This window comes from Lacerta agilis, chromosome 2, assembly GCF_009819535.1.
Source record: "Lacerta agilis isolate rLacAgi1 chromosome 2, rLacAgi1.pri, whole genome shotgun sequence".
NCBI classification, from domain to species: Eukaryota; Metazoa; Chordata; class Lepidosauria; order Squamata; family Lacertidae; genus Lacerta; species Lacerta agilis.
In genome coordinates, this window is record NC_046313.1 from 40,703,659 (window position 1) to 40,725,440 (window position 21,782).

The following is a 21,782-nucleotide window of genomic DNA, read 5'->3' on the forward strand; positions in this document are numbered from 1 at the left end:
TCAGGTACATTACACGATTGTACAATAAAGGACAATCTCCCCCCACCCTTTTTTTTAAAGCTCTAGTAAAAATGTAGAGTAGAACCAAGATGGCATTAACAGGGCATTAAAAGCAAGTAATTTGAAACATGGAAAATGTGGTAATTAGTTGGTCATTTCCAAGACCTATAGGGGGAATGGAAACTTCCTATCAAGAGGAGAAACCAAGAAGAGATCTTGGAGATTTTTTGTAATCCCTGCCCCTCCACTAGCTCTTGGTGGATGGAGAACTTGAATGAAGTTGAGCCACTTCAGTTGTTACAATTTGCAGCACCAACCAGTTTAACACACAGTTCTGAGACTGAGAATTCTCCTGGTCAGTGACAGCTGACCAAGAGGAAGGCTTAAGTAGGGCAGTCTGCAGCATTGCACTTGTGTGCTGATCAACAAGTTGTTCATACAGTATTGTTAAGTCAGGCTGGAGGCAGCAGTCATATAAACTCAGATGGGACTACCCTTGGCTCCTCAAGTCACCTGGTGCTGCTGGGTCCTAATGCTACAGCACAGCCTCTGGCCATCTGCAGTAGTGGTGCTGCAAGAGATTAGGCTAGCAGGTTGCTCTGCCTACAAATGGTACTAGTAGTACAAGATGTGAGGTTCATGGACTTCGACTTCAAGATCCCTGGGGATTTATGCTTCTCTGCGCACCAGAGGAGGTTGTACCCAACTAACTCAAAGGAATTGGGACTACAGTAGGTGGTCTACCTCAAAAGGTTATCCTTCTGTATACATGAACACTGTTGTCCACAGTGGTTTAAACCAGGTTTCTTTTCTTTGATAAAAGAGACTTCTGTACACCTAGACTTAAGGGTTATGTAAGCATATTTAAGAGACCACTGGGTCACAGGTTGCTCCTTAGATCGGCTACCAGATTGGTTGTGGGGAAACCCAGAAGCTTTTCTGGGTGTAACCTCTGTGCCAGTCTGTTTTTATTTCTTGTCTTTTACTTCTGAGCTTCTTGTACCTATCCACATTCTTCTTCAGCCTCCTGGACTCAACATCCCTCCTTCCTCCATGAGTTGGCCTTAGCCCTTTCTTCCCCTACCTGAATAGTGCCTTTTGACATCTTACCAGAGCCCTGCTTCCATCTCCCTTATCACAACCCTGGTCCTTGTGAACAGTGAGACTGAGGGAAACGAGGCCTAATGCTTCTCTCCCCCCACCCCCAATCTTTTAGTGGCAGAGCACTGTGGGTTTCTTGTCACAACACTGTAGCAGTGCATGGCCTCTGGTTAATCCCAGCGGCAGTGACTGTGTAGCTCTCCCCAGGGTCATGCTGTAAACGAGGAGCTTTGATCTCGGTTGGACTCCTCTGAGCTGAATATTTCATCATGGAGGAATCTAGGCTGCAGCTCATGTGATGGTGAAATTAATGAGAGGAGGAGAGACTTGTAGGTGTCACGCGTGAACAGCAGGAGCTGCTTCCTCAGCTAAGCTTCCCTTCTCTCTGTGGTTTCCTCTGCCATCTTTCACCCATCTTTCTCTTCGTAGCACAGTTCTTATTTCCCTTTTTTCTCCTCCTCCTCCTCCTCTTCTTCTATTCCCCCACATTTGTCTTCTTTTCCATTCCCATCTCCTCCTCTGGGGAAATGAGCCATTTTACTACATGAGCCAGCTGTTACCTCTCTGTCCTCATGGGCCCATGTCCTCTACAGGCTGTGAGATGTAGTGTCAATCCTCTCAAAGTATTTCCTGGAGAGAGAGAGAGAGAGAGAGAGAGAGAGAGAGAGAGAGAGAGATGTCCCCTACCCTAATCCTTCCTTCTGTGCCTGTTGGGACCCAGCGCAACCTGTGGTTCAGTCATGTCCAGGGCTATTTTGTGTTGAGAATTTTTCACATTTCCCAAGGAAGGGCAGCCTATATTACTGCTCTGCATATCTCGCTTTGTTGCACATGAAATGGGATCAGACCTGCTTGCAGGTTTCAAAGATGACATGCAAGATGATAGCAGGTAACGGCCAAGGGTGTTGGGATGAAAAACCCAAGCTTTACAATCCCAGAATAGCACAATGCAATGTGAAGCTTTCTTCCCTCTGGACACAAGAACTGATGCCCTGACCCCAGAGTTTTCTGTTGCACTCAGGGTGCCTTGGTTGTTTTCAAAAGTGTAGTTTAACTTGACTTTTGCATTTCCTGCATCTGAGCTTTTAACGTAAAACTTAGCACGGGACAGACCTTTTAAATGTTTTTTCTTCCACTTTCAATTCAACATTCAAAATGGTCACAGGTGGCACCACTCTTGACCAAAAATCGTTCTTGAGCATCCCTTATGGATATGCCGGATTTTAACAGCAATGTTGCATAAGAAAGTAGCAGCTGTCCTTTCTTATCCTGAGAGGGGCAGCTAGAGAATATGGAAGAAAGAGGGCCACAAGACAGAAAAACCAAGGTGTAACACTAAGGTTGTTGTTTAGGGCACCCCATGCTTAATCTGGGAAGCAGGGACTCCAGGGGGCTCAGAGAGTATCATTCCGCTTTCTTCTGACAAGTGCTCTGTTGTTTGGAGCTGCGCTGCTGTAATCATTGCTGAGCCAACCTTCTGCCCGGAGCCATACAATTGCAGTAATGCCTTGGCTGGAACAGCCTGTCTGCCATGTTCTCAATCCTGCTTGCTCATGTGCTGAATAATGTGTGTGAAGAGCTGGCTGCCCCTCTGGTTGTGCTTGCCAGAAAGGCTCAAAACTGCAGGATCAGAAGAAGCAAGAAATTACTTTTTGGGTGGTTTCTCTTCGTATGTGTGTGCAAAAATGTCCCAGTTGTGATCAGGCTTGTGATAAACAGTCCCAGGGAAAGTATGCTGTGCCACAGTAGCATAGCCACGCCTCACATATAGGGATTAGGAAAAAGGGTTTAGAGGCATTACTGCCAGCATCTTGATCTCAGGTGACCTGCGCACCACCTGAGCTTTGGTAGCCACCGCATGATAAGAGTCAGAGCATGTGCTGGGGTTGCAGGGGTTGAGCAGTCTGTTTCCCAATTGCTTTACCCTACCCACTCGCCCCATCTTTCCCACTGCCAGCTCCAGAGTGAGTAGGGCTTCTGAGTATTGCTTCCATTGCTTTGGAAGTTTATGATGGGTGGAGGAAACCAGAAGTGCTGCTTTCTTTTTCCTCAGTGTCTGCCGAAAAGCCTGTGGCAAGGCCTAGTCACTTTGCAGAACTGGTGTTTTCCATTTTGTAAGGGTAGCCTCATAAGCAACTAAGCCATTTTCTGCCTCAAGTAAGGACTACTGAGATCTGCCTCTGATGTTGAGAAGTAAAGGGAGGGAGTGTGGACTGAATAGATGGGGAAAGCAGTAGCTCTGGGGGTTTGTTTTTGTTTTTTTGGAAAATCAGAGGCATGTGGTATGGTGAAACTCCTAGGCCATGTTGCCACTTGAGCTTTTATTGATTTTATGGCTGGGCCCTGTATATAATTTTATCTGATGCTGTTTTTACTGCATGTTACCGGTATTTATTCTAATGTATGCTTTTAGTATTTTTACTGCAAGCCATCTTCTGAGGGCTTGCCCTCAAATGATGGGGTGGAAATGACTAAATAGAGGGTGTGTGGTCTGGTATGGATAAGATGGTGCTAAGCCCTGTTGCCTTGAAAAGCAAGGTTGGCATGGGCAATGCTATAGCCAGGTTGTCTGGCTTCCATGTGATCAAGATGTGGATTCTTTCTTTTCTAAAAGTCAGTAGGGCTGCTCTGTCCTTTTAGGAAGGTTGACATACACATGTGTAGGGGTTTATGGAAACAGATAGCCCCTAAAAGTGCTCCTGTTTCTGAAGCTCTGGTGCAGATCACAGAACCACCACATTCTTGGCTGCTGGCCCTCCCTGAAAGCGGTTCTTGTGCAGGAAACTGAACCCCTGCCCAATTGCTGTCAGGGGGCCTAAAACTTCCATTTCAGCAGGATCTGTGCAGAGAGAGCAAAAGGGAAGGATGTGGTGCTAGCACTGCACATTTCAGCTCTCTGCTTTCCTCTATGAATGGTGGAGGGGGAAAGAGGGCAGACAGTAGTGAAGAACTATTAGTTGAGGCTTCAGATGGGAAACAGGCTTGTGGTTAGTGTGAAGGTCCATGTTTTGAAACTCACTTGGCTTAGTCAGACTTATATCCCAACATTGCTCCAGAGCGGGACAAATAATCATTGGTCTACCAGCAGTAATACAGTACATTCTACAGAGGAAGTCTATTATGAAACCGCAGTAATGGAATATCCCATTGCCGTGGTTTCTTTTCCAGCTTCCAGCAACCTTGGGTTTTAAAGGCAGTCTGAACTGAATGATGCTTCCTCTGAATTACTTCTCCAACACTACTGGTGTTCTACTCCCCATACTTTTGTGTAGAACAGGTGACAAAAATGTTTTGGGTCATGTGAGCACTTTTGCTAACCAGATAAACTGTTGTGGGTAGTAGCACACACTCCATAACCAAGCCCACTTTTGGAACCTATTATGTTGGCTGCAACATAATGCTTCTTTAAAGCCTCATTTCAATGGGGTAGAAATATACATGTATGAATTAAGCTGCGTTGTAGGATCCTGCTGCCCATTTCAGTATTAGCTGATCTAATCCTCATTTTATGTTTCACGTGGAGTCTGCGGCCCAAACATGCCAGTGATAAATAATGTATTCCCATTTCTGGCTTCTTGCTCCCCGTTTTTTGAAACTCATCCAAATCCCACAGAGGATGAGATATGCCTGAGTTTTGAACTGGCTGTCTATGTACTTCCAGGCTCTGTTCAAGGTTTTGATGTTGATGTGTAAGCCCTAACGAAAGAGAAAGGTTGGATTCCAGTGGCTTGAAGGATCACCTCTCTGTGTATTATCTTTTGGCCTGGACTTTGAGATCTGCAGAGGAGACTCTGCTCATGTTCCCTCCTATGTCCCAGGACAGGGCACCACACCTCCAGAATCCTCCTGACCCTTGAGCTCCTCTTGGCACTTTTCATTCTGAGCTCCCCACCAGCAGTTAAAAATGTGTCTCCTCACTTTGGAACATACTGGTATGTATTGTTTTCGTGGGATTTTATGCTTTTTGCAAATTTCGTTATACACCGTCCTGATATATTATATGTGGAGCAGGCTATAATTTATTTATTTTTTGTAACTGAATATGTTGATCTGCACCTTAGACTGTGCCCTAGAATGCAGCTGCGTTGTGATTTTTGAACCAAATCATGCTTTGCCTTAATATGGTTGTAGTTTACTGATGTATTGAGGTTGGTTTCATGTTTAATGTTATGTGGCCCTGTGGTTTTTAATGAAGGGAGGTCTAAAATAAAGAAATAATAATAGTGTAGGAATTGACTTGCTGGATCAAACTAAAGGCCCATGTCATAAGTAATCCGGCATTCTGTTTCCATCACTGCCCAAACAAGCATTGTGTCCCACCCATTGCCCGACAGCATGTGGTGCTTGCAGATCTGCTGCCTCTGAATGTGGAGGCTCTTTTTAGACATCATGGCTAATAGACGCTGATAGACACATCTCCATGAATTTGTCAGATTCGCCTTCAGCATCTTCCTTGTGCCACTTGGTTTGTGCCAACTGGGATTCAGAGCCTATTTGCTCATGTAACAATGTGACCCTCTTCTCCACAGTCTTTTAAAGACATGGGCTCAGACTGAGCAGCATTTCAGAGAGAGGGGAGGGGGGAGAAGGAGAGAGGGAGAGGGAGCTGTTTTGCAGCGAGATGCTGTAGGGTCCTGCTATATTGATTAAGCTCCTGGGACCGCTGCCAGTTGCCTCTAGGATTAAACGATACAGTTTGCAAAAGTAAAAGCTTCTCCTTGCTGGAGACATAAAATATTGGAGTTTTATTTTTTTAAATGATAAAACTTACAGGCGGGGTGAATGTTCCCACTACTTCTGCCAGGGATGAAGGATAATTGGGGCTTTGAGAAAGGGGAATGGGGTGCCTCAGCAAAGTGACTATAACGTTAAGTGCCTCAAAGGGTTAAATAGCCAGGTTGCAGAGCTACAGGGCACACACAGGAAGAGTGTCTAATTTCAGTCTGAATAATAGCTATATTGGCATGCAAGAATGATATACAAGTGTTGCCCATTATATGGGAAGGGCAGATTTCTAGGTATCTTGTCAGACTGGTGATAATAAAATTATTCTGTGCCAGCATCTGCAACAGTACAACTTGCTGCTAACTTCGATCTCTTCTCCCAGTGAACTGAATATTGTTGATTAGCTTTTGTTCCTGCTGCTTGAGCATCTTTTTGGAATTTGTTTTGTTTTACTGGTCTTAGGGGAACTTAACTTAGGTAATGATGCTGTATATGCATGGAATCTGTTGCAACTCAAACTGTGGGCCAATTTACATGGTACTTTGCCACTGAGGATTTGCAGAAGCAGACGTCTTGGGGGCGGGGATGTGAAGTGTTAACACATAGACCATCATGTGTATTCTACAGTACATTGATACACTCCTGGGTAGGATTTCTGCAGCATTTTGCAGGGTTCCCTTTCCTTTTCTGAATATGCAAAGCCATGAGTTGATTTGAAATCTAGAACAAAGTGATATGTGGAATTAGCTCTATATTGTGAAACTTGTGCTTTGCAATTGCGTGAGAGCCTCACAGAAAGAGTGTGTGATCTTCTGTCTAATGCAACAACAGAAACGTGCAGGTTCTTTGCTCAGTGGTGCCATTTGCATTTGTTGTTATGTATCTAGGCAGTGTTTTTCAACCTTTTTTGGGCAAGGGCACACTTGTTTTATGAAAAAAATCACGAGGCACACCACCATTAGAAAATGTTACAAAATTTAACTCTGTGCCTATATTGACTATATATAAAGTAATTCTCTTGAATAGGAATCAAATAACACAATTTTTCCCACGGCACACCAGGCAACATCTCGCGGCACACTAGTGTGCCACGGAACAGTGGTTGAAAAACACTTGATCTAAGGAATTTACAGCTGCAGAATTCCATTGCAATTCCAGCTGGGAAGTATGGGGTAATGGCACCTACGCATATAGTACACATGTGGATAAGAATGACATGCTGGCATTCTTAAGCTTGTTCTTTAAAAGTGTATCCAGGGTTTCTACCCTCTTTGACTTTCCTAGTTGTGCACACACCACTGAATGCCATTGGATTGCTATAATTATATAATTTATATAATGCTGTAATTATATAATTAACATTATTTATCCATTGAGTGGGCTCAGAGTTCACATGGCAGTATTTTAGTACTCCTTACAACACTCAGTAAGGTAGGCCAATGTTATATGTACGCTGGGTGGGGGCATTGAAAAATAGCCTCTTGCCTGCAGCCCCTTTGTGAATTTATGCTGCGGTGAGATTTGAGCTAAGAACTTCGTAGTTCACAGCTCCTACTCTTAGCACTCCATCCATCAGCAGCAGAGATGCAGTCAGCCTGACCTAGTAAATTGTATTTTTTTTTATTAACTTGGACATGGGAGGTATGGATTCAAATCTCAGATCAACATGCTTGATTTGTGTTTAAATGTTATCATACTACTTCCGTCCAGCATTTGTAAAATGAGAATAGCAGTAGGCAGCTTCACAGGGTTGTTGTGGAGATGAATCAGATAAGACAAAGCATTGTTCACTAAAAGAGCTATATAAATGATTAATAATAACTTCCCAATGGTGGTAAATTAAATCAAAATATTTGTGTGCTGGAATAAGTTGGTTGCAAATTGCAACATGCAAACAAGACAGAGCCCTATTTGCAGACTTTTAACCCATAGTGGGTTTTTTTCATTGTGAGTAGGGTCCTTATATATCTGCTCACCAACATGGATCCTCAGATCTGTCTTTCTGCCCTGCTATTTTTTTCCTCTAGCTGTAACTGAGGCTCTTTTTTGTGGTGTAGCTCCCAGCCCCAGAGTCAAGTGTCATCCTGGTGGTTTGGCCTACAAACGCTCCCATGCAAAGCTAAGAAAGACCATGCAAACTCTTTCTAGCAAGGTCGCAGTTTGAGCGGAGGTGAGTGCCTTGGTGAGGAGCTGGCCAGCGTGCTGAAAATAGGTTCGGCACCAAGCAACGCCCTTGCTACACAGCCATTTCTCCGACTCCGCTGCCTGTGGGAACAGAGACTAGGCTGTTGCTATTGCTTCCTTTCCTTTCTTTTCTTGCTTGGCCAGGAATGGCCAGTAGAAAGATAAAGAAACCGTGTTTTTTTTTTTTAAAAAAAATGAATTGGTCCCACCCTGCTCTAATGACAGCCTTGCTGCCTTCTGGACCTGGGCACAAAAACTCCCTACTGTAATCAATTAGGGCATGCCTGCTCTACAGTTTCTTTGCACATCCAATTTAGTGGTTTAGTGTTGAAAACATAAATGTGCAGGGCAGGGTGGGGTGGGGAAATAACTGCTAAAAAGCAAGTCTGCCATGGCATAGTAAAACCCTGTGCCGACGTCACTTAATAGGCCACAGAGATGGCACTACCTATGCAGATGGTTTTCTAGATAATGTTCCTCTACCAAAGCTAGTTTATCTGTGTCCATAGACTGAATAGTTGATTCAGAGGCTATCTTTTACTCCTAGGACACTTTTTACACAGAAGACAAAACTGGTTTGCCTCAACAGCAGGCAGTTGTGGCTCCTTGGCAAGTGGTGCCACTGTTATATTCATATTTGCAAGCACAAGTTTGCTGCATTAAAGATTTCCCTATTAGACATATACCTAGAAATATGATGTGTAAAGTTTTCAAGCCTAGAGGCATGGTGTTCCTCCAAGATGGACATCCTGGTTATTTCTCTGTCATAATTCAAATAAAATTAATCACTTTGTGTCAAAAGGTTAGGTACAGATAGTTTACTGCATGTGTTTATGTGTAGGTGTGGGTGTTTCAGATGATAATCATTGTATAAAGATGGCTGATTGAAGTGATTGAGGAAGCTAAGGGTGGTGGTTGTTTTTGCAAGATACAGGATTGTTTATACACAGAGTTTCAGAGCTTGAAGGAAAAGGCTCCGGAGTTCTGTACCCAGTTTGGCAAGGGAGCGGGAAGTAATCATTTATTGGCATCAGATCCTGGGGAAGAGAAGAGTGGCAATGGCCCATTGCCTTCTCACTTTTGAAGAACCCTTTCTAAATCACACACTTAGAAACAAAATATGCTTTTGTCAGTGTCCTGACCTGCTAGTTTTCCATGTGGAAGACACAGTTTTGTGTGGTGAAACATTCAGTTGTGTGAGCCCCCCACCCCAGACTCTGGAAGTGAACAGCCAGGCATAGTTTCTGTTCACATTAGTGGCTTGAAATGCAGCGAGATCTCCCCCCACCCCCAGCTGCAGTTCAGGCTGCATTTGCAGTGTGCTGTTCATATCCGAGAGGGGTTGTGGATGTTGCCACCTGATGTGCATGGCGTTTTGGGTTTCCTTACCCTTGCAACACACACAAACCTAGAACCTATTCCTTATGCCAGTGTGTGCTGTGGCCCCTTGGGTGCCTTGAATGATGGTCAGGGGTGGCCGCGGGCAACACTGGCCTCCATCCCTCTTTCCTTCCATCTCTCCTCTGCCTCCCAAAGGCTTGCACAGCTGTTCGTTGCAGCAGCCCTGGCTACAAAGCTACCCAGGCAAATGGTGCCTCTAGGGCTGGCCAGGGGGTGCTGGTTGCTGGGAGCTGAGGTGGCTCAGAGACCAGGGGTGGCTGTGGCGAATGCCTGGAGGACTCCCAAGGAGAGGGAAGAGAAGAGGAGGCTAAGGGAACCCTCCACAAGGGAGGGGGTGAGGGGCTGCAGCTCTGCAAGCAAGGGGTGACATATCTGGGTTCCGAGTCCCACAGGGGTGCCACAAAAAGAATGTAGGTTGGTCAAGGGAGCCTTGCACTCAAAAGGTTGAAAACCTCTGCTCTTGTGCATTTGCAACAGCTGTTAGGGTAGGTAGGTATGTTCACACTTCCATTTACTCCTCATCTACTGCTCTATTCAGATTGAAGCAGGTTTAAGGGGGGTGGAACACAGCAATATATTGTCAAGAAACTACAGGATCAAGATGGAGTGTGGCTCACATCTTATGAATGTGGCTTCAAAAATGAGCACTGGGCGCATGCACTGGATGCAGAGTAAGCAGTGAACATCCCCAGACTTACCATATTTGAGAACTAGAAATATGTGTGAGAAGCAGAGGAGGATGCCTGGAATTTCAAGAGTGAACTGAAGAAAAAAGAGTGGGGACATAAAAGTGAAGTATATTGATGAGCATATTATGTTCAGGGTTGGACTTTGGTAATATGGCACCCTGAGCTAGGGGCAAAATTTGGCACCCCCACCTAAATATTTCTTATTTTCACAATAATTCCTTTTGGTATAGTTGCTTTTTAAAAAATAGATCTTCTCAGAAGGCACCTGTATCAATATACTGTTGTTGTTGTTGTTGTTGTTTGCACTTGCTTGGCTCACCATAAATCCGGGGCTGATTAGTTACCACCTAGCACACTTGAACGATCATGCCCAAATGTAGGAAAGGATGGATTCCTGGATTCCTCCCTCCCTTTTATTTCAGTGTATAGCCAAGTGTGGCATCAACACCAGTACAAAACTGGGTGGGATTTATTCCTTAATTTTAAAAGAGGGGGCGGTGGTGGTGATCTTATAAATGCAGACCTGGAACATATGGTCGTTGGAAGGCTACAGGAAGGAAACTGCATCTTGTGTATTTGGGCAGGAACCCAAGCTACCCATCCCCCCCCTCGCCCCTTTTTGAGCCTGGCTCTGGATCATGGAGTCGCCCTCGGGAGTCAGAAACCACGAAGCCTGGCTTGGCGCGCCTGCGAGCTCGTGGAGCTGAGCTGCCTTTTTCGAGAGGCCTCCTCCTCGCCCTCTTTTTCCGCCCAAGGAGCTGGCTGGTGTTCTCGCCTCGCCTTTCCCTCGCGTCCCCGGCTCACTCTCCCTCCTCCCCCCGCATCTCTCTCCTCCACCGGATCCGCTGATTCAGGCATCTTTCCGCGCAAGCCAATCAATGGGCAGGAAGGGCCTGCAGCGGGCTCCGTGGCTCAGCAGCTGACGGTGCTGTGCTGCTGCGAGGCAGGCGGCGCGCACTGCAGTCTCAGATCCTCCTGCCCACCTACCCACCCCAAGAACTGGGCCGGTCCCAGCGGCACGTTTCAGCGCCTGCCTCCGCTGCTCCACTTTTTAAAGCAAGCTCGTTCGCTGGCTGCTGCGAGCTCTTTTCCTTTTGACCCTTTCAGCGCCAAGTCGTAGTGATCCAGCAGGGCAAGAGAGAGCGAGGGAGGGAGAGGGGGAGAGAGAGAGGGGAAGGGGAGGCGCATTGGTTTGCAGGAGCAAAGCAAGGAGCATGGTGGGAGTGCAGACAGCAGGGGCTTGAACTCCGACTGGAGGACGAGGAGGGAGGCAGCCTCTGTCTGGAGCATCAGCAGAGATTTCAGTTCCTCAGATGCAGATCTATTTGCATTCCAGCCCCTTGCTATGGAAGCTGTGCCTTGTATGTGTAGCAACTGGTTCTGGTGTCTCTTGAAAGTTGGGATCTCTATACAAAGGGTGCTTCCGGATGACCTGTTTGTTGAGAATTCATCCTGATTTGCTCATTTGCAGGGAGATTAGGCAGCACTGGCTATTTAATAAACATTCTTTCTGATTTGTTTCTGGGGAGGTTAGATGATGTTGCATCACATCAAGGGGTAGCCCACACATTCCTTTATATTTTCCTGTTGCTTTCTTTTTAAAACGACTATAATTACTCAGCCTGAATTTGCCAGTATGTGATCGAATCTCATAAAAAATAGGGATGGTCTAGATGTCCCATAATCAGAGGCACTCCTCTCCAAGTATTGTGTGTGTGTGTGTGTGTGTGTGTAAGTTACACATAGATCTGGCAGGCTGAAGTCCTAGGGCCTAACACCAGTTTCTAGAATAGATATGATTATTCCAGTTTTGGTTTTTCCTCAGTTTCCTCCAATAATTCAAATTTTTGTTTCTTTTGGAATTCATGATAATTTGGTCACTTGATGCAGATTAATCAGCATCTTGGAAAACCTTTCAAAAACTTCTCATTTGAAAAAAAAATTAAGTAAATGTAAAACTAAGAGAGGACTGTCTGAAATACCAAGATCTGGTATTTTAAATCCTAGAAGTGAATGAACTGTGTTATATTCCAAACTGTTTAGTGTTAAGTTGGCCAATGTCTGTTGTTGTTTAAGAATGTGTGAGGTGTGCAGACCATCCATTTAAGAATTTCTAAGTCTGTCAGTAAGATCCTATCCTGTCAAACACTAAATAAGACCCATAAATAGAACCGCACCTTTGTGCTCTTGTGTCCAAGGTCAGCATTTTTTTCAGTAGGTGCTGATTACAAACAATAAGCTGTGTGTGTGTTTGCAGATTTGGGAAAGATTTCTTTGGGTGCTGAATTTATTAAGAGCTTTTATTGTGCTTTCTGTTTATATTCCATAATAACCAGAGATTTAGGTGCTCATGCTCCTGAAGAATAATCACTTGTGGTCTGAAACACAAGTGGAACAATTGACTCTCCTGCTTTCCCTAATAGATGATTTTGGCGCAGTGCTGGTAGTGATCAGTTAGCACTTAGTGCAGCTACCTTTCCCATCATTACACCTCCACAAAGGTGCTCGAGTGGTGCATGCAACACTTCCTATATAACTGGGCTTGTGTGTCAGGCCCTGAGCATTAGGTCTCCCTGGAGAAAGATGAGCAGGTGCTTCCTGACAGGTGTGTTTCCAGATTTCCTATAGATTCCCTGCCCTGAAGCTTTCACACAGAGCCTCACCTCAGCAAGTGGAACAGTGGGTGCAAGAATCAACCACTTCTTCACACAGGTAAGCCAATGAGGAGCCTACTGTTGGAGGATGAGAGATGGTTTATGCCACATAATTGTACCTGCTTCCCATCTAGCAAAGTCATAGCAACAAGCAGTCTCCACTACCATGGACATGAACCGGGAAACCCATGCACACAACAAAAACAAATTCCAGGTAAAATATTGCCACAGGCATGGAAAGAAATGAAAATGGCCACAAGAAAAGGGCACAAAGTGCTCCATCTGCAGGCCAGCCACCCACATAGACACACAGGAATCCGACTTTGTTGTTGTTGTTTAGTCGTTTAGTCGTGTCCGACTCTTCATGACCCCATGGACCAGAGCACGCCAGGCACTCCTGTCTTCCATTGCCTCCTGCAGTTTGGTCAGACTCACATTGGTATTTTCGAGAACACTGTCCAACCATCTCGTCCTCTGTCGTCCCCTTCTTGTGCCCTCAGTCTTTCCCAACATCAGGATCTTTCCCAGGGAGTTTTCTCTTCTCATGAGGTGGCCAAAGTATTGGAGCCTCAACTTCAGGATCTGTCCTTCCAGTGAGCACTCAGGGCTGATTTCCTTCAGAATGGATAGGTTTGATCTTCTTGCAGTCCATGGGACTCTCAAGTGTCTCCTCCAGCACCATAATTCAAGCATCAATTCTTTGGCGATCAGCATTCTTTATGGTCCAGCTCTCACTTCCATACATTACTACTGGGAAAACCATAGCGTTACTATACGGACCTTTGTCGGCAAGGTGATGTCTCTGCTTTTTAAGATGCTGTCTAGCTTTGTCATTGCTTTTCTCCCAAGAAGCAGGCGTCTTTTAATTTCGTGACCATCTGCAGTGATCAAGAAAGTAAAATCTCTCACTGTCTCCATTTCTTCTTCTATTTGCCAGGAGGTGATGGGACCAGAGGAATCTGCCTTATACCAAGACAAACCATTATTCTTTCTAGCTCAGTACTGTCCAGAATGGCAGGCAGCCATGCCTCTCCAGGGTTTCAAATGGGTCTCTCCCAACCCTGCATGAAGAAGTACTTGGTAGACATGTTTGCTGTGTGTTCACCAGTGTGTCCTGGCAAAGACTATAAAGTCTGTCCTACTATTAAGTAGAGTGAAGCAGCCACTTTGGGGGCTGGAGAGCAACTACAAGGCATTGGAGGACAGAGCTATATGTTCTGCAACCTGCCCTGTTTCTCCTAAGTTATCCTGCTGTCCTCAGGTGTAGTGTGAAGGATGCTGTCTCTCTGCAAGTGCTGAAGGAACCTGTTGAAAGGGTGGGCATCTTGTCCTTCACCTCAGTCAGAAAAATATCTTGGGCCAAGCCTGTGAACTAGAGATGCATGTTCAGTGGGTACATGGTGAGCAATATACAATAAAGCTGTGATTTGGTGTGGCTGCAAGGAGGAGTGGATGCTTCTAATACCATTTTGTTTGTTATTGAGTTCAAATATGCACAGATTAAACATCTGCACAAATCCTGATCTGTATCTGCAAAAGCTAAGACAGGAGCTCTTTACTCACAGCAAAAGCAGGAGTCTGGAAGTCCTGTTTCCAGCTCTCTTGCTGCAGAGCTCTTGAGTGGCACAGGGCCAATGGCTTGGCTCCTCTGTGAAACAGTGACAGCGTCACTGACCCTCCTAATATTCCTCTAAACGATGTTTAAAGAGGATTCAAGTCAAGTATGAATAATCTAGACTCACAACTGCAAAATTCACACTCCATGTAACTGTGAGAATAGCCAACTGCAAGTCACTGAAGCCCTCTTATCTTCATGACTTTTAATTGGGAGCTCTTACTTTTGAGATATCTGTGCATTTCTTTAATAGATGCTCATAAACACACAGAGCGAGGAGATGGAGCATCAAGGAAATTGTACAGCCAGGCACTCCTGTTCCTATTTAAGTGAATTAGATCCAAACGTAACACCATTACACTTGTACACATGGTTGTTTGACTCATGGAGTAAATTACTCCAGATAATGTGCTTTTTTTCATTCAGAATTCAATATATCCCTATCAACTCTCAATATTGGTATAAATTAATGTTCTGAACACAAAAGAAAGGAGGAGTTTAAAAGGTTACTGCAAGATAAAGTTTATATGAAGAAGCTTGTGTGTAATGGGTAAATGATAAAATAGGTCATAGTAGGGGACAGACTTGTAGGGTTGCTTTCTTTTTCTAGCCTCTGTTTCTGGCCTCTGTTCTGTTAATGTGAATACATAATGTTAATCTCTGCATGGCCTGCAACTGGCATTCACTGAAAAACCTTGGTGGATTTTGGAGTAGATGTCAGAATTTTCAGAAAGGACAGCATTGATTGTACTTTGGTGGCAAATGTGGTAGTACGCTAGGTGAAGAATTGTCACTGTGATCTACCCTGGAAGTTGAGATGCTGTAGAAATTATCTCTATTGGCATTAATCAAATGATGATGTTGATTTGTAGCTGCATTCAGGAAAATTACACTGGTGACTACTCGATATTTGTCCTTTGTTGTATCCAGTGATTTCAAACCAGCTTATTATTTGTTTGTTTGTTTGTTTGTTTATATACCACTTTCCCCCCTGGCAGGGGCTCAAGGAAGTATATATTTGACCTTAGTGCTTAAATTTGTGTTTTCATTTGATTTATAAACATAGAAAGTGCAAAGAATGGCATTGACTGGAACACAGATTTTATTCCACTTTGAAGCCATACTCTCACATTCCAGGCTAAAGAACATTCTAAACACCCTTCATATGTATCTGATCCAAGGTGGGTAGACCGCATTTACTTGAGGAGTGGGGAATATCAGAAGGCTCTTTGTTTTGACTGAACCTAGAAGATCCAACCGTATGCAAGACTTTCCTTAACTGTGCCTCACTCCTTTTGAATACATGATTTTAGCAACCATCATAGCAAACTGCATTGTTCTTGCTCTGGAGCAGCATCTGCCTGATGGAGACAAGACGCCAATGTCAGAACGACTGGTGAGTAGCAGTCTCTCCCTTTTAAACGTTGTTGTGGCAGAGTTACGGAGCATTGTAATAATGTCAAAAATTAGAGCCCTGTGTCAAGTTCCTTCTCCCTTTCCATAAGGCACAATAAACTTAACCTGTTCCTTGACAGGGTTATGTTTTGTGTTTCCCTGCCAGCATTACTCAGTGATGTGGAGCTGAGGTTGCCAACTCAGAAATTCTGGTGCATGGTTGGAATGTAGAGGTGGAGCCAGGGCCTAGGAGGAGTTTCTGCCTCATCTAGTGGGTCCAGGTGTGGGGTCCAACACAAAAGCTGCCTATTTACCTAACACATTCAGCTATTTAAGTAAAAACTGCCAGAGAGGGTGCCCTTGCCCCTTGCTTATCTGGTATCATTCAAGAGAGTAAGAAAACCAAGCAGACACCCCCCCCCCACAACTGGTTGGCAATTCTATGTGGAGTGCTAGTGGTGAAACGTATACCATAGGTCCATTTCATAGGGGGGCACAGAGGGAGAGACGGGAGCTCCACACTCAATCTCTGTTTCCAGTAGCAGACTCATGCTCCCTTTAGCATTACTTCTGCCCCTAGAATAGTGCCACCATACATTTTCTTTCTTTTCCTGTTTACCGCAGCAGCTGACATGGGAACTGGAAATATTTCTCTGGGTTGAGAGTTCTATCTCTCAGTATTGCTCACACAGTCTAAGTCTGGGCCCTGACAGAATGACCCAAACACAGCTTTCACTGGACTTGTTTTCATAAAAACTTTTTTCATGCAAGCAATTGAATGAAAATTGGGAGTGGTGGCTCACTAGCAGCCTCCATATTTTGGATTTAAAGTTGGTGTCATACCTAATCCTATGCATATTTTCCTCAGATGCATTGATAAGGTCTTAGTAGCCTGGCTCATATTGGATACCCTGATAAAAGGCAGCAAATGATTTTTGTATTCTAATAATAATTGGTATTAATAGCTTTGTTGGGAAAGAGAAAAATGTTCCCAGAATATATTTATACCTTAAATTAAGACCCAAGAGACCAAAGTTCCCTCCTCACTATGTAGCCCCTTCAGAACTTGTCATTTTATCTTTGAACCCAATCCTGCCTCACATTATTGTAGTGATGATAAAAAATGGGGAAGAGGACCATATTGGTTGCCCTGAGCTTATTGGAGGAAGAGTGTAATAAAAACTTAAATTTTCCACTGTGAATCTCTCCTTAGGATGACACAGAACCATACTTCATTGGAATATTTTGTTTTGAGGCTGGAATTAAAATTATTGCCTTAGGATTTGCTTTCCATAAAGGCTCCTACCTAAGGAACGGCTGGAATGTGATGGACTTTGTGGTGGTTCTCACAGGGTAAGTAGCTGGTTTTTCAATTGTTATCAGTTCTTGTTTAATTTCAGCCTGGTAGAGGCACTTCTGTCTAGCGGACATTGGGCAGTGTCAAGAAGGGAGTTTGAATTCTCAGATTCTGTTCTCTGACATGCAAGGAGAGGGAAGTCTAGTTAGAAGAGGGGAAGGCTTGGCATAAGGTCTTCTGGCTTGGATTCCAGTTTTCAGATGCAAGTTGAATGCTGATTTAGCCACCAGTCCTGTCTCTCTAAATCATGCTACAGCCAAGTTATGCATCTTAAAGAATCTAAGCCTCATAGATATGCTTGTAGTGATATACAATCATTCTCCTTATTTTTTTTTAATGCAGACATTTCATATTGAAAACAATTATTTTAGAGATGGAAGGAATGTGTTGGTAATATCATGAATTCTAGCCAATAGGTGCCTTCTGAAGGTGGCTTTTATTTCCTTTGTTTATTATTTGTTATAAATCTACACATTTATAACCCCTGCCTTTCCACTATTCAATGCAATTTCCTACTAATTCACACTCTGCTGTGCTGAAAATTTGCAGAATCTTTTTTTAAAAAATTATTTTGGCTTATCATAGAAAATGGTATATTTGTCCTGCATGCTGTGGGGTGCTTTCAAACTCCCCACCACCACTGCTCTTAAATGTTGCATATACCTTCACCCTTAGAATTCCAAATGGAAGGTTTGGGCTGTTGCTCATCTTTGCCACTAACTTGTGCTGATTCTCCCTTGTTAGCAGATGTGTAGGCTAATAGAGATACATAATTTTTGGACACCGTCATGTTTTTGGTCACCACAGCTTTAAGGCTGGCTCATGAGCATGAATTTCTGGATCTTTTGTGTAGCAGGTACATCCTGCCTGCAATGCTGTGTGCTCTCATACTTTTCTAGTTTGTAGTGCTTGTTCCCTGCTGCTTCCCAACCTGCTCACAATTCCTCTGATGGTTACAAAAGCTTTTTCCTCCTGAAACAAAGATGTTTTTTGGGTGGTGGAGTGTTCACAACACACCCACAGAGGCTCTCATTTGTTGTGCATTCGTGGATATGAGAAGAGCATCTAGTCAGCAGAGAGAAGTCCATGGAGAGACTACTGGGCTATTTGCAGGTTTGCTCCGCCATCCCTTGCAGCTTCTCCCCCCTTCTCTGATGCTTCAATGTATGTAGCTGGTGTGCTTTACTCCTGCAGTTTCAACAGGTGTCTTGTTACACTGGTTTATATATCTTTGAGACTGATTGAAGGGGGGTTGTAGCGCTGATAAAATCCCATTATTTGCCCGGTTTGGTGGCTTCTGTCATCTTTGAACAAAGCATGAAAACTTTTCCTCTCTTTGTCTGATGCCTCTGTTTCAAGGCAGCTTTGCATTTGACTAAGGGAAGCCCAGGTTCAAATCCTGCCTCATCTATGAAGCTGAGCCAGTAACTCACAACCTTGCCTAATTCACAAAGTTGTTGACAGGATATATATATGAATGAGAGAGAGAGAGAGAGATCATTTTTTACAATGGAAAGCGCTATAACAAAGAGAAATGAGAATGCCACAAACCCCTGAGAGCTAACATTCAAGTGAAGCTCCCATTACATGGAATTGCTGTCGCGAGATTGCTTTCTCTCCTTCTTTCTTCGTATTTCCCTAGGAACAGTAATTCATAGAGTACTTGGAAGCAAGGTTTCCAGAAGCCATTTTAGTTTAGAGAGTATATCTCTAAGAAAAATCTGAAGAAGTCAGTGCTCCTACTTGGATAATGCCACTGCTGTTCTGGTTTACTTGTCTTTTTAGGGACTTTGATCACTACATCCACTGTTTCTGTTGGCATACCCATGGGTTCTAGACAGGGCCGGATTTAGGTTTGATGAGGCCCTAAGCTACTGAAGGTAATAGGGCCCTTTATATACCATAGCAGGTGGGACCCATTACTTACATCATAGGAGCCTACACAACACAAAACACTGTTGCTGTATGTAGGATTTATTTTACTTGTTTTTTATCTTATATTTTGGAAATGTACATCCAGGTTTTTTTCCTTTAATTTTTTTGCGGGGGCCTCCCAAGAGAGTGGGGCCCTAAGCTATAGCTTGTCTAGCTTATACGTAAATCGGGCACTGGTTCTAGAATTGCAGTGGTTTAAATGGTTTGAAATAAGTGCTAATTTATGTGCACCTTTTGGACACCTAAGTATTTCTAGCTTTCTGTGGATTGCACCCACTGAGCCTGTTATGTTGTCCTTGCATCGTTCCTATGGATTACTCTCTGGTCTGCTTCACACAGGACTTTCTGTCCACAAGGAGCACCCTGAACAGTCCCTGGGGATACACATAAGCAGAGGAACATCACTGTAGGCTTGGCAGCAAATAATATAGTAGCAATTCCTGGGATTGTGATGGTGGTGGGGGGGAGTGGTGCTGTGATTCCAGTAACTCATGTAGTTTGGTTTACAGTGTCGTTTCTCCACAGGGATAGTGCCTGCCAGGGACTGGCAGGACACGGGTGAGTGTGCAGCAGGGGAAGGGGGGCTGGAGTCTGACGTGGGAGAAGGGGCAGTGGTCTGTGGGGACCTGTACCAGCCAGGAGGCAACAATCAGAGGCAGGGGAAGCTTCAGAGCTGGAGGAAGAGGCAGGTGCAGCAAGGTGGTTCCCCCACCCTCCCCTGCACCACTGTCTCTCAGAACCAGAAGAGAATTGATGCAGGAAAAGCAGAAGCACTTCCATGCAGGCGTAGTCTACATCTCTGTGTGTACAGACAGCCCTTGGGGGAAGTACATAAACTGGTGGGCGGGAGTGGTCCCCAGTTGCTGCAACTGCTCCATAGAGTACGACCTGGGAATAGCTGCCTAGATGTCAGATTGGTGTGTGTAGGATTCCAGAGCGGTTGAAGTTGTCAGACTCTGTTATCTGACAACAAAGAGTTACCGTAGCTCTCTGCTGTGTGCATTCCTTGGCTGGAAAGCGCCTTTGACAGTGACTTTGTAGTTTGTACTGTTCACACATAGGTGTGAAGCCATGTCAGACCTCGTCATGTTAGTACTTGGGTTCTTGAGGACACCGTCATCAACCAGAGGGTTTAGGTTTGTTAAGTTCCCTGGGGGCGGCTCTGCTTTTCATATTTTCAAAGCCAGTGTGGCTTCTTACTGCAGAGGAGATCAGTTACCGTACATTTCCTATTTGTCAGGAGTGAGGAAGGTGCTGTTGGACTCCAACTCTCATCAGCTCCAGCCTGCACAGCCAGTAGGTGTAGATGATGGGAGCACCTGAAGGGCCACTGCTTCTCCTACCCCTGCTCTGTGGCTGTTTGATGCCCTCGTTGTATCTCCATTCAGTGCTGCTGAGGATTCTCAAGCTAAGATGGAAGGGAGCTGTGACTGGTGCAACATGCTAAAGAGGAGTGCCTGGAGGTGAAAAACAATGCAGTATATTTAATCTTGCTGTGTTCTTTGACCGGAATGAGAAGGTTAAGGGCCAAGCTAGATGTTGCACAAGGGATGTGTGGTGGCTGCCAAGAGCACCAGCTATCCTCTATTTCCTCCACGTATTTCCCTGGTAGCTAGTAATAGAAAACATGGGTCATCATCTCAGCACTTGGTGCTTCCCTGCATCTCTTTAAATAGGCTTTTAGCTTGTATACAGGTTGGTGTTTTAAGGCTGTGACCAAAGAGACCACACAGAGGCTGATTCACAGAACCCAAAAGACCAATTGCTGAGTGTTTTGTAGCACAAGCATTCTAGATTTATTCATTGGGCTTTGAAGAGAAAAACGGAAGGCTGTTTCTGATTAGTAGGAGGTAGCAGCGCAAATTAATGTCCTGCTTCACGTGTTCTAGGGCTGACCTCTGGCACCAAGGTGCTGATTTGCATGTTCTGGAAATCTGCACAGTACTGCTCTCACAGGACTATATCAGTTCAGAATGCAGGTGGCGGGTGATATACTTCAATGCCCCACACTCCGTGAGGCTTCCTTCACACATTCATCCAGAATGGCTAGGAAATTGCTGCCACTCTTTGCCCACTGCATCCGTAGCAGTATGCAATTCATTAGTATGCCAGGCGGCATTTGCTTCTTGATTAGGGAGTCCTCCCAGCACTATTACTTAAAGGAGCTTTCCAGACGTGCCCTGAATGCTAAGTGAGTTTCAGCCTGCATGCACAGCCAGAATGGTGAAAAGGCAGGGAGGGAGCAGGGGTGTTGAAGGAGGTTCCCTGACACTTTGGCAGGCAAGCAGCTCAGCAAGCAGATCTTCTGGTCTCAGATTCAAATGATGCAGTATAGGACTTTGGTAGAAGCAATTCATTTGTGGCTAGATCTCAATGGACATTTGCACTTTTATGCACCCACATGTACAGAATGCTCTGCTTATTAATCTTTCTGTCTTTGGGCACATCAGTAGGCATGTTTACTGAGTGCACAAATGATACATTCATGGGGGGTATACCTCATGTATATATTGTTTGTTTTTCTTGCAGTGCCTCTGAGAGCAACCACCACAGGAGTACGTGTGTGTATGCCCAGTAGTATATATATGTGGGGAGGGGGGGTTCTAATATTCTTCCACCTCACCTTTTTATGTGGACACTTGGTCATCCATCTGTGCCTCCGGGTCCAAACAAAGAGCACAAAGTAACACTCTGTACTGAAGGCAGCAGTCCAGTATAGCTCACTG

At 44.6% G+C, this 21,782-nt stretch overlaps 1 protein-coding gene across 26 annotated transcripts in view; it reads left to right on the forward strand.

The window, feature by feature from the left end:
- CACNA1A (calcium voltage-gated channel subunit alpha1 A) overlaps positions 1-21,782 on the forward strand; it is a 267,437-nt gene that overhangs the window by 89,567 nt on the left and 156,088 nt on the right. For all 26 annotated transcript variants that reach the window (XM_033139731.1, XM_033139730.1, XM_033139749.1 and 23 more), the window contains exons 4-5: positions 15,660-15,765; positions 16,978-17,117. In XM_033139731.1, the coding sequence (XP_032995622.1) occupies positions 15,660-15,765; positions 16,978-17,117 (246 nt within the window). The remainder of the gene's footprint in view (positions 1-15,659; positions 15,766-16,977; positions 17,118-21,782) is intronic.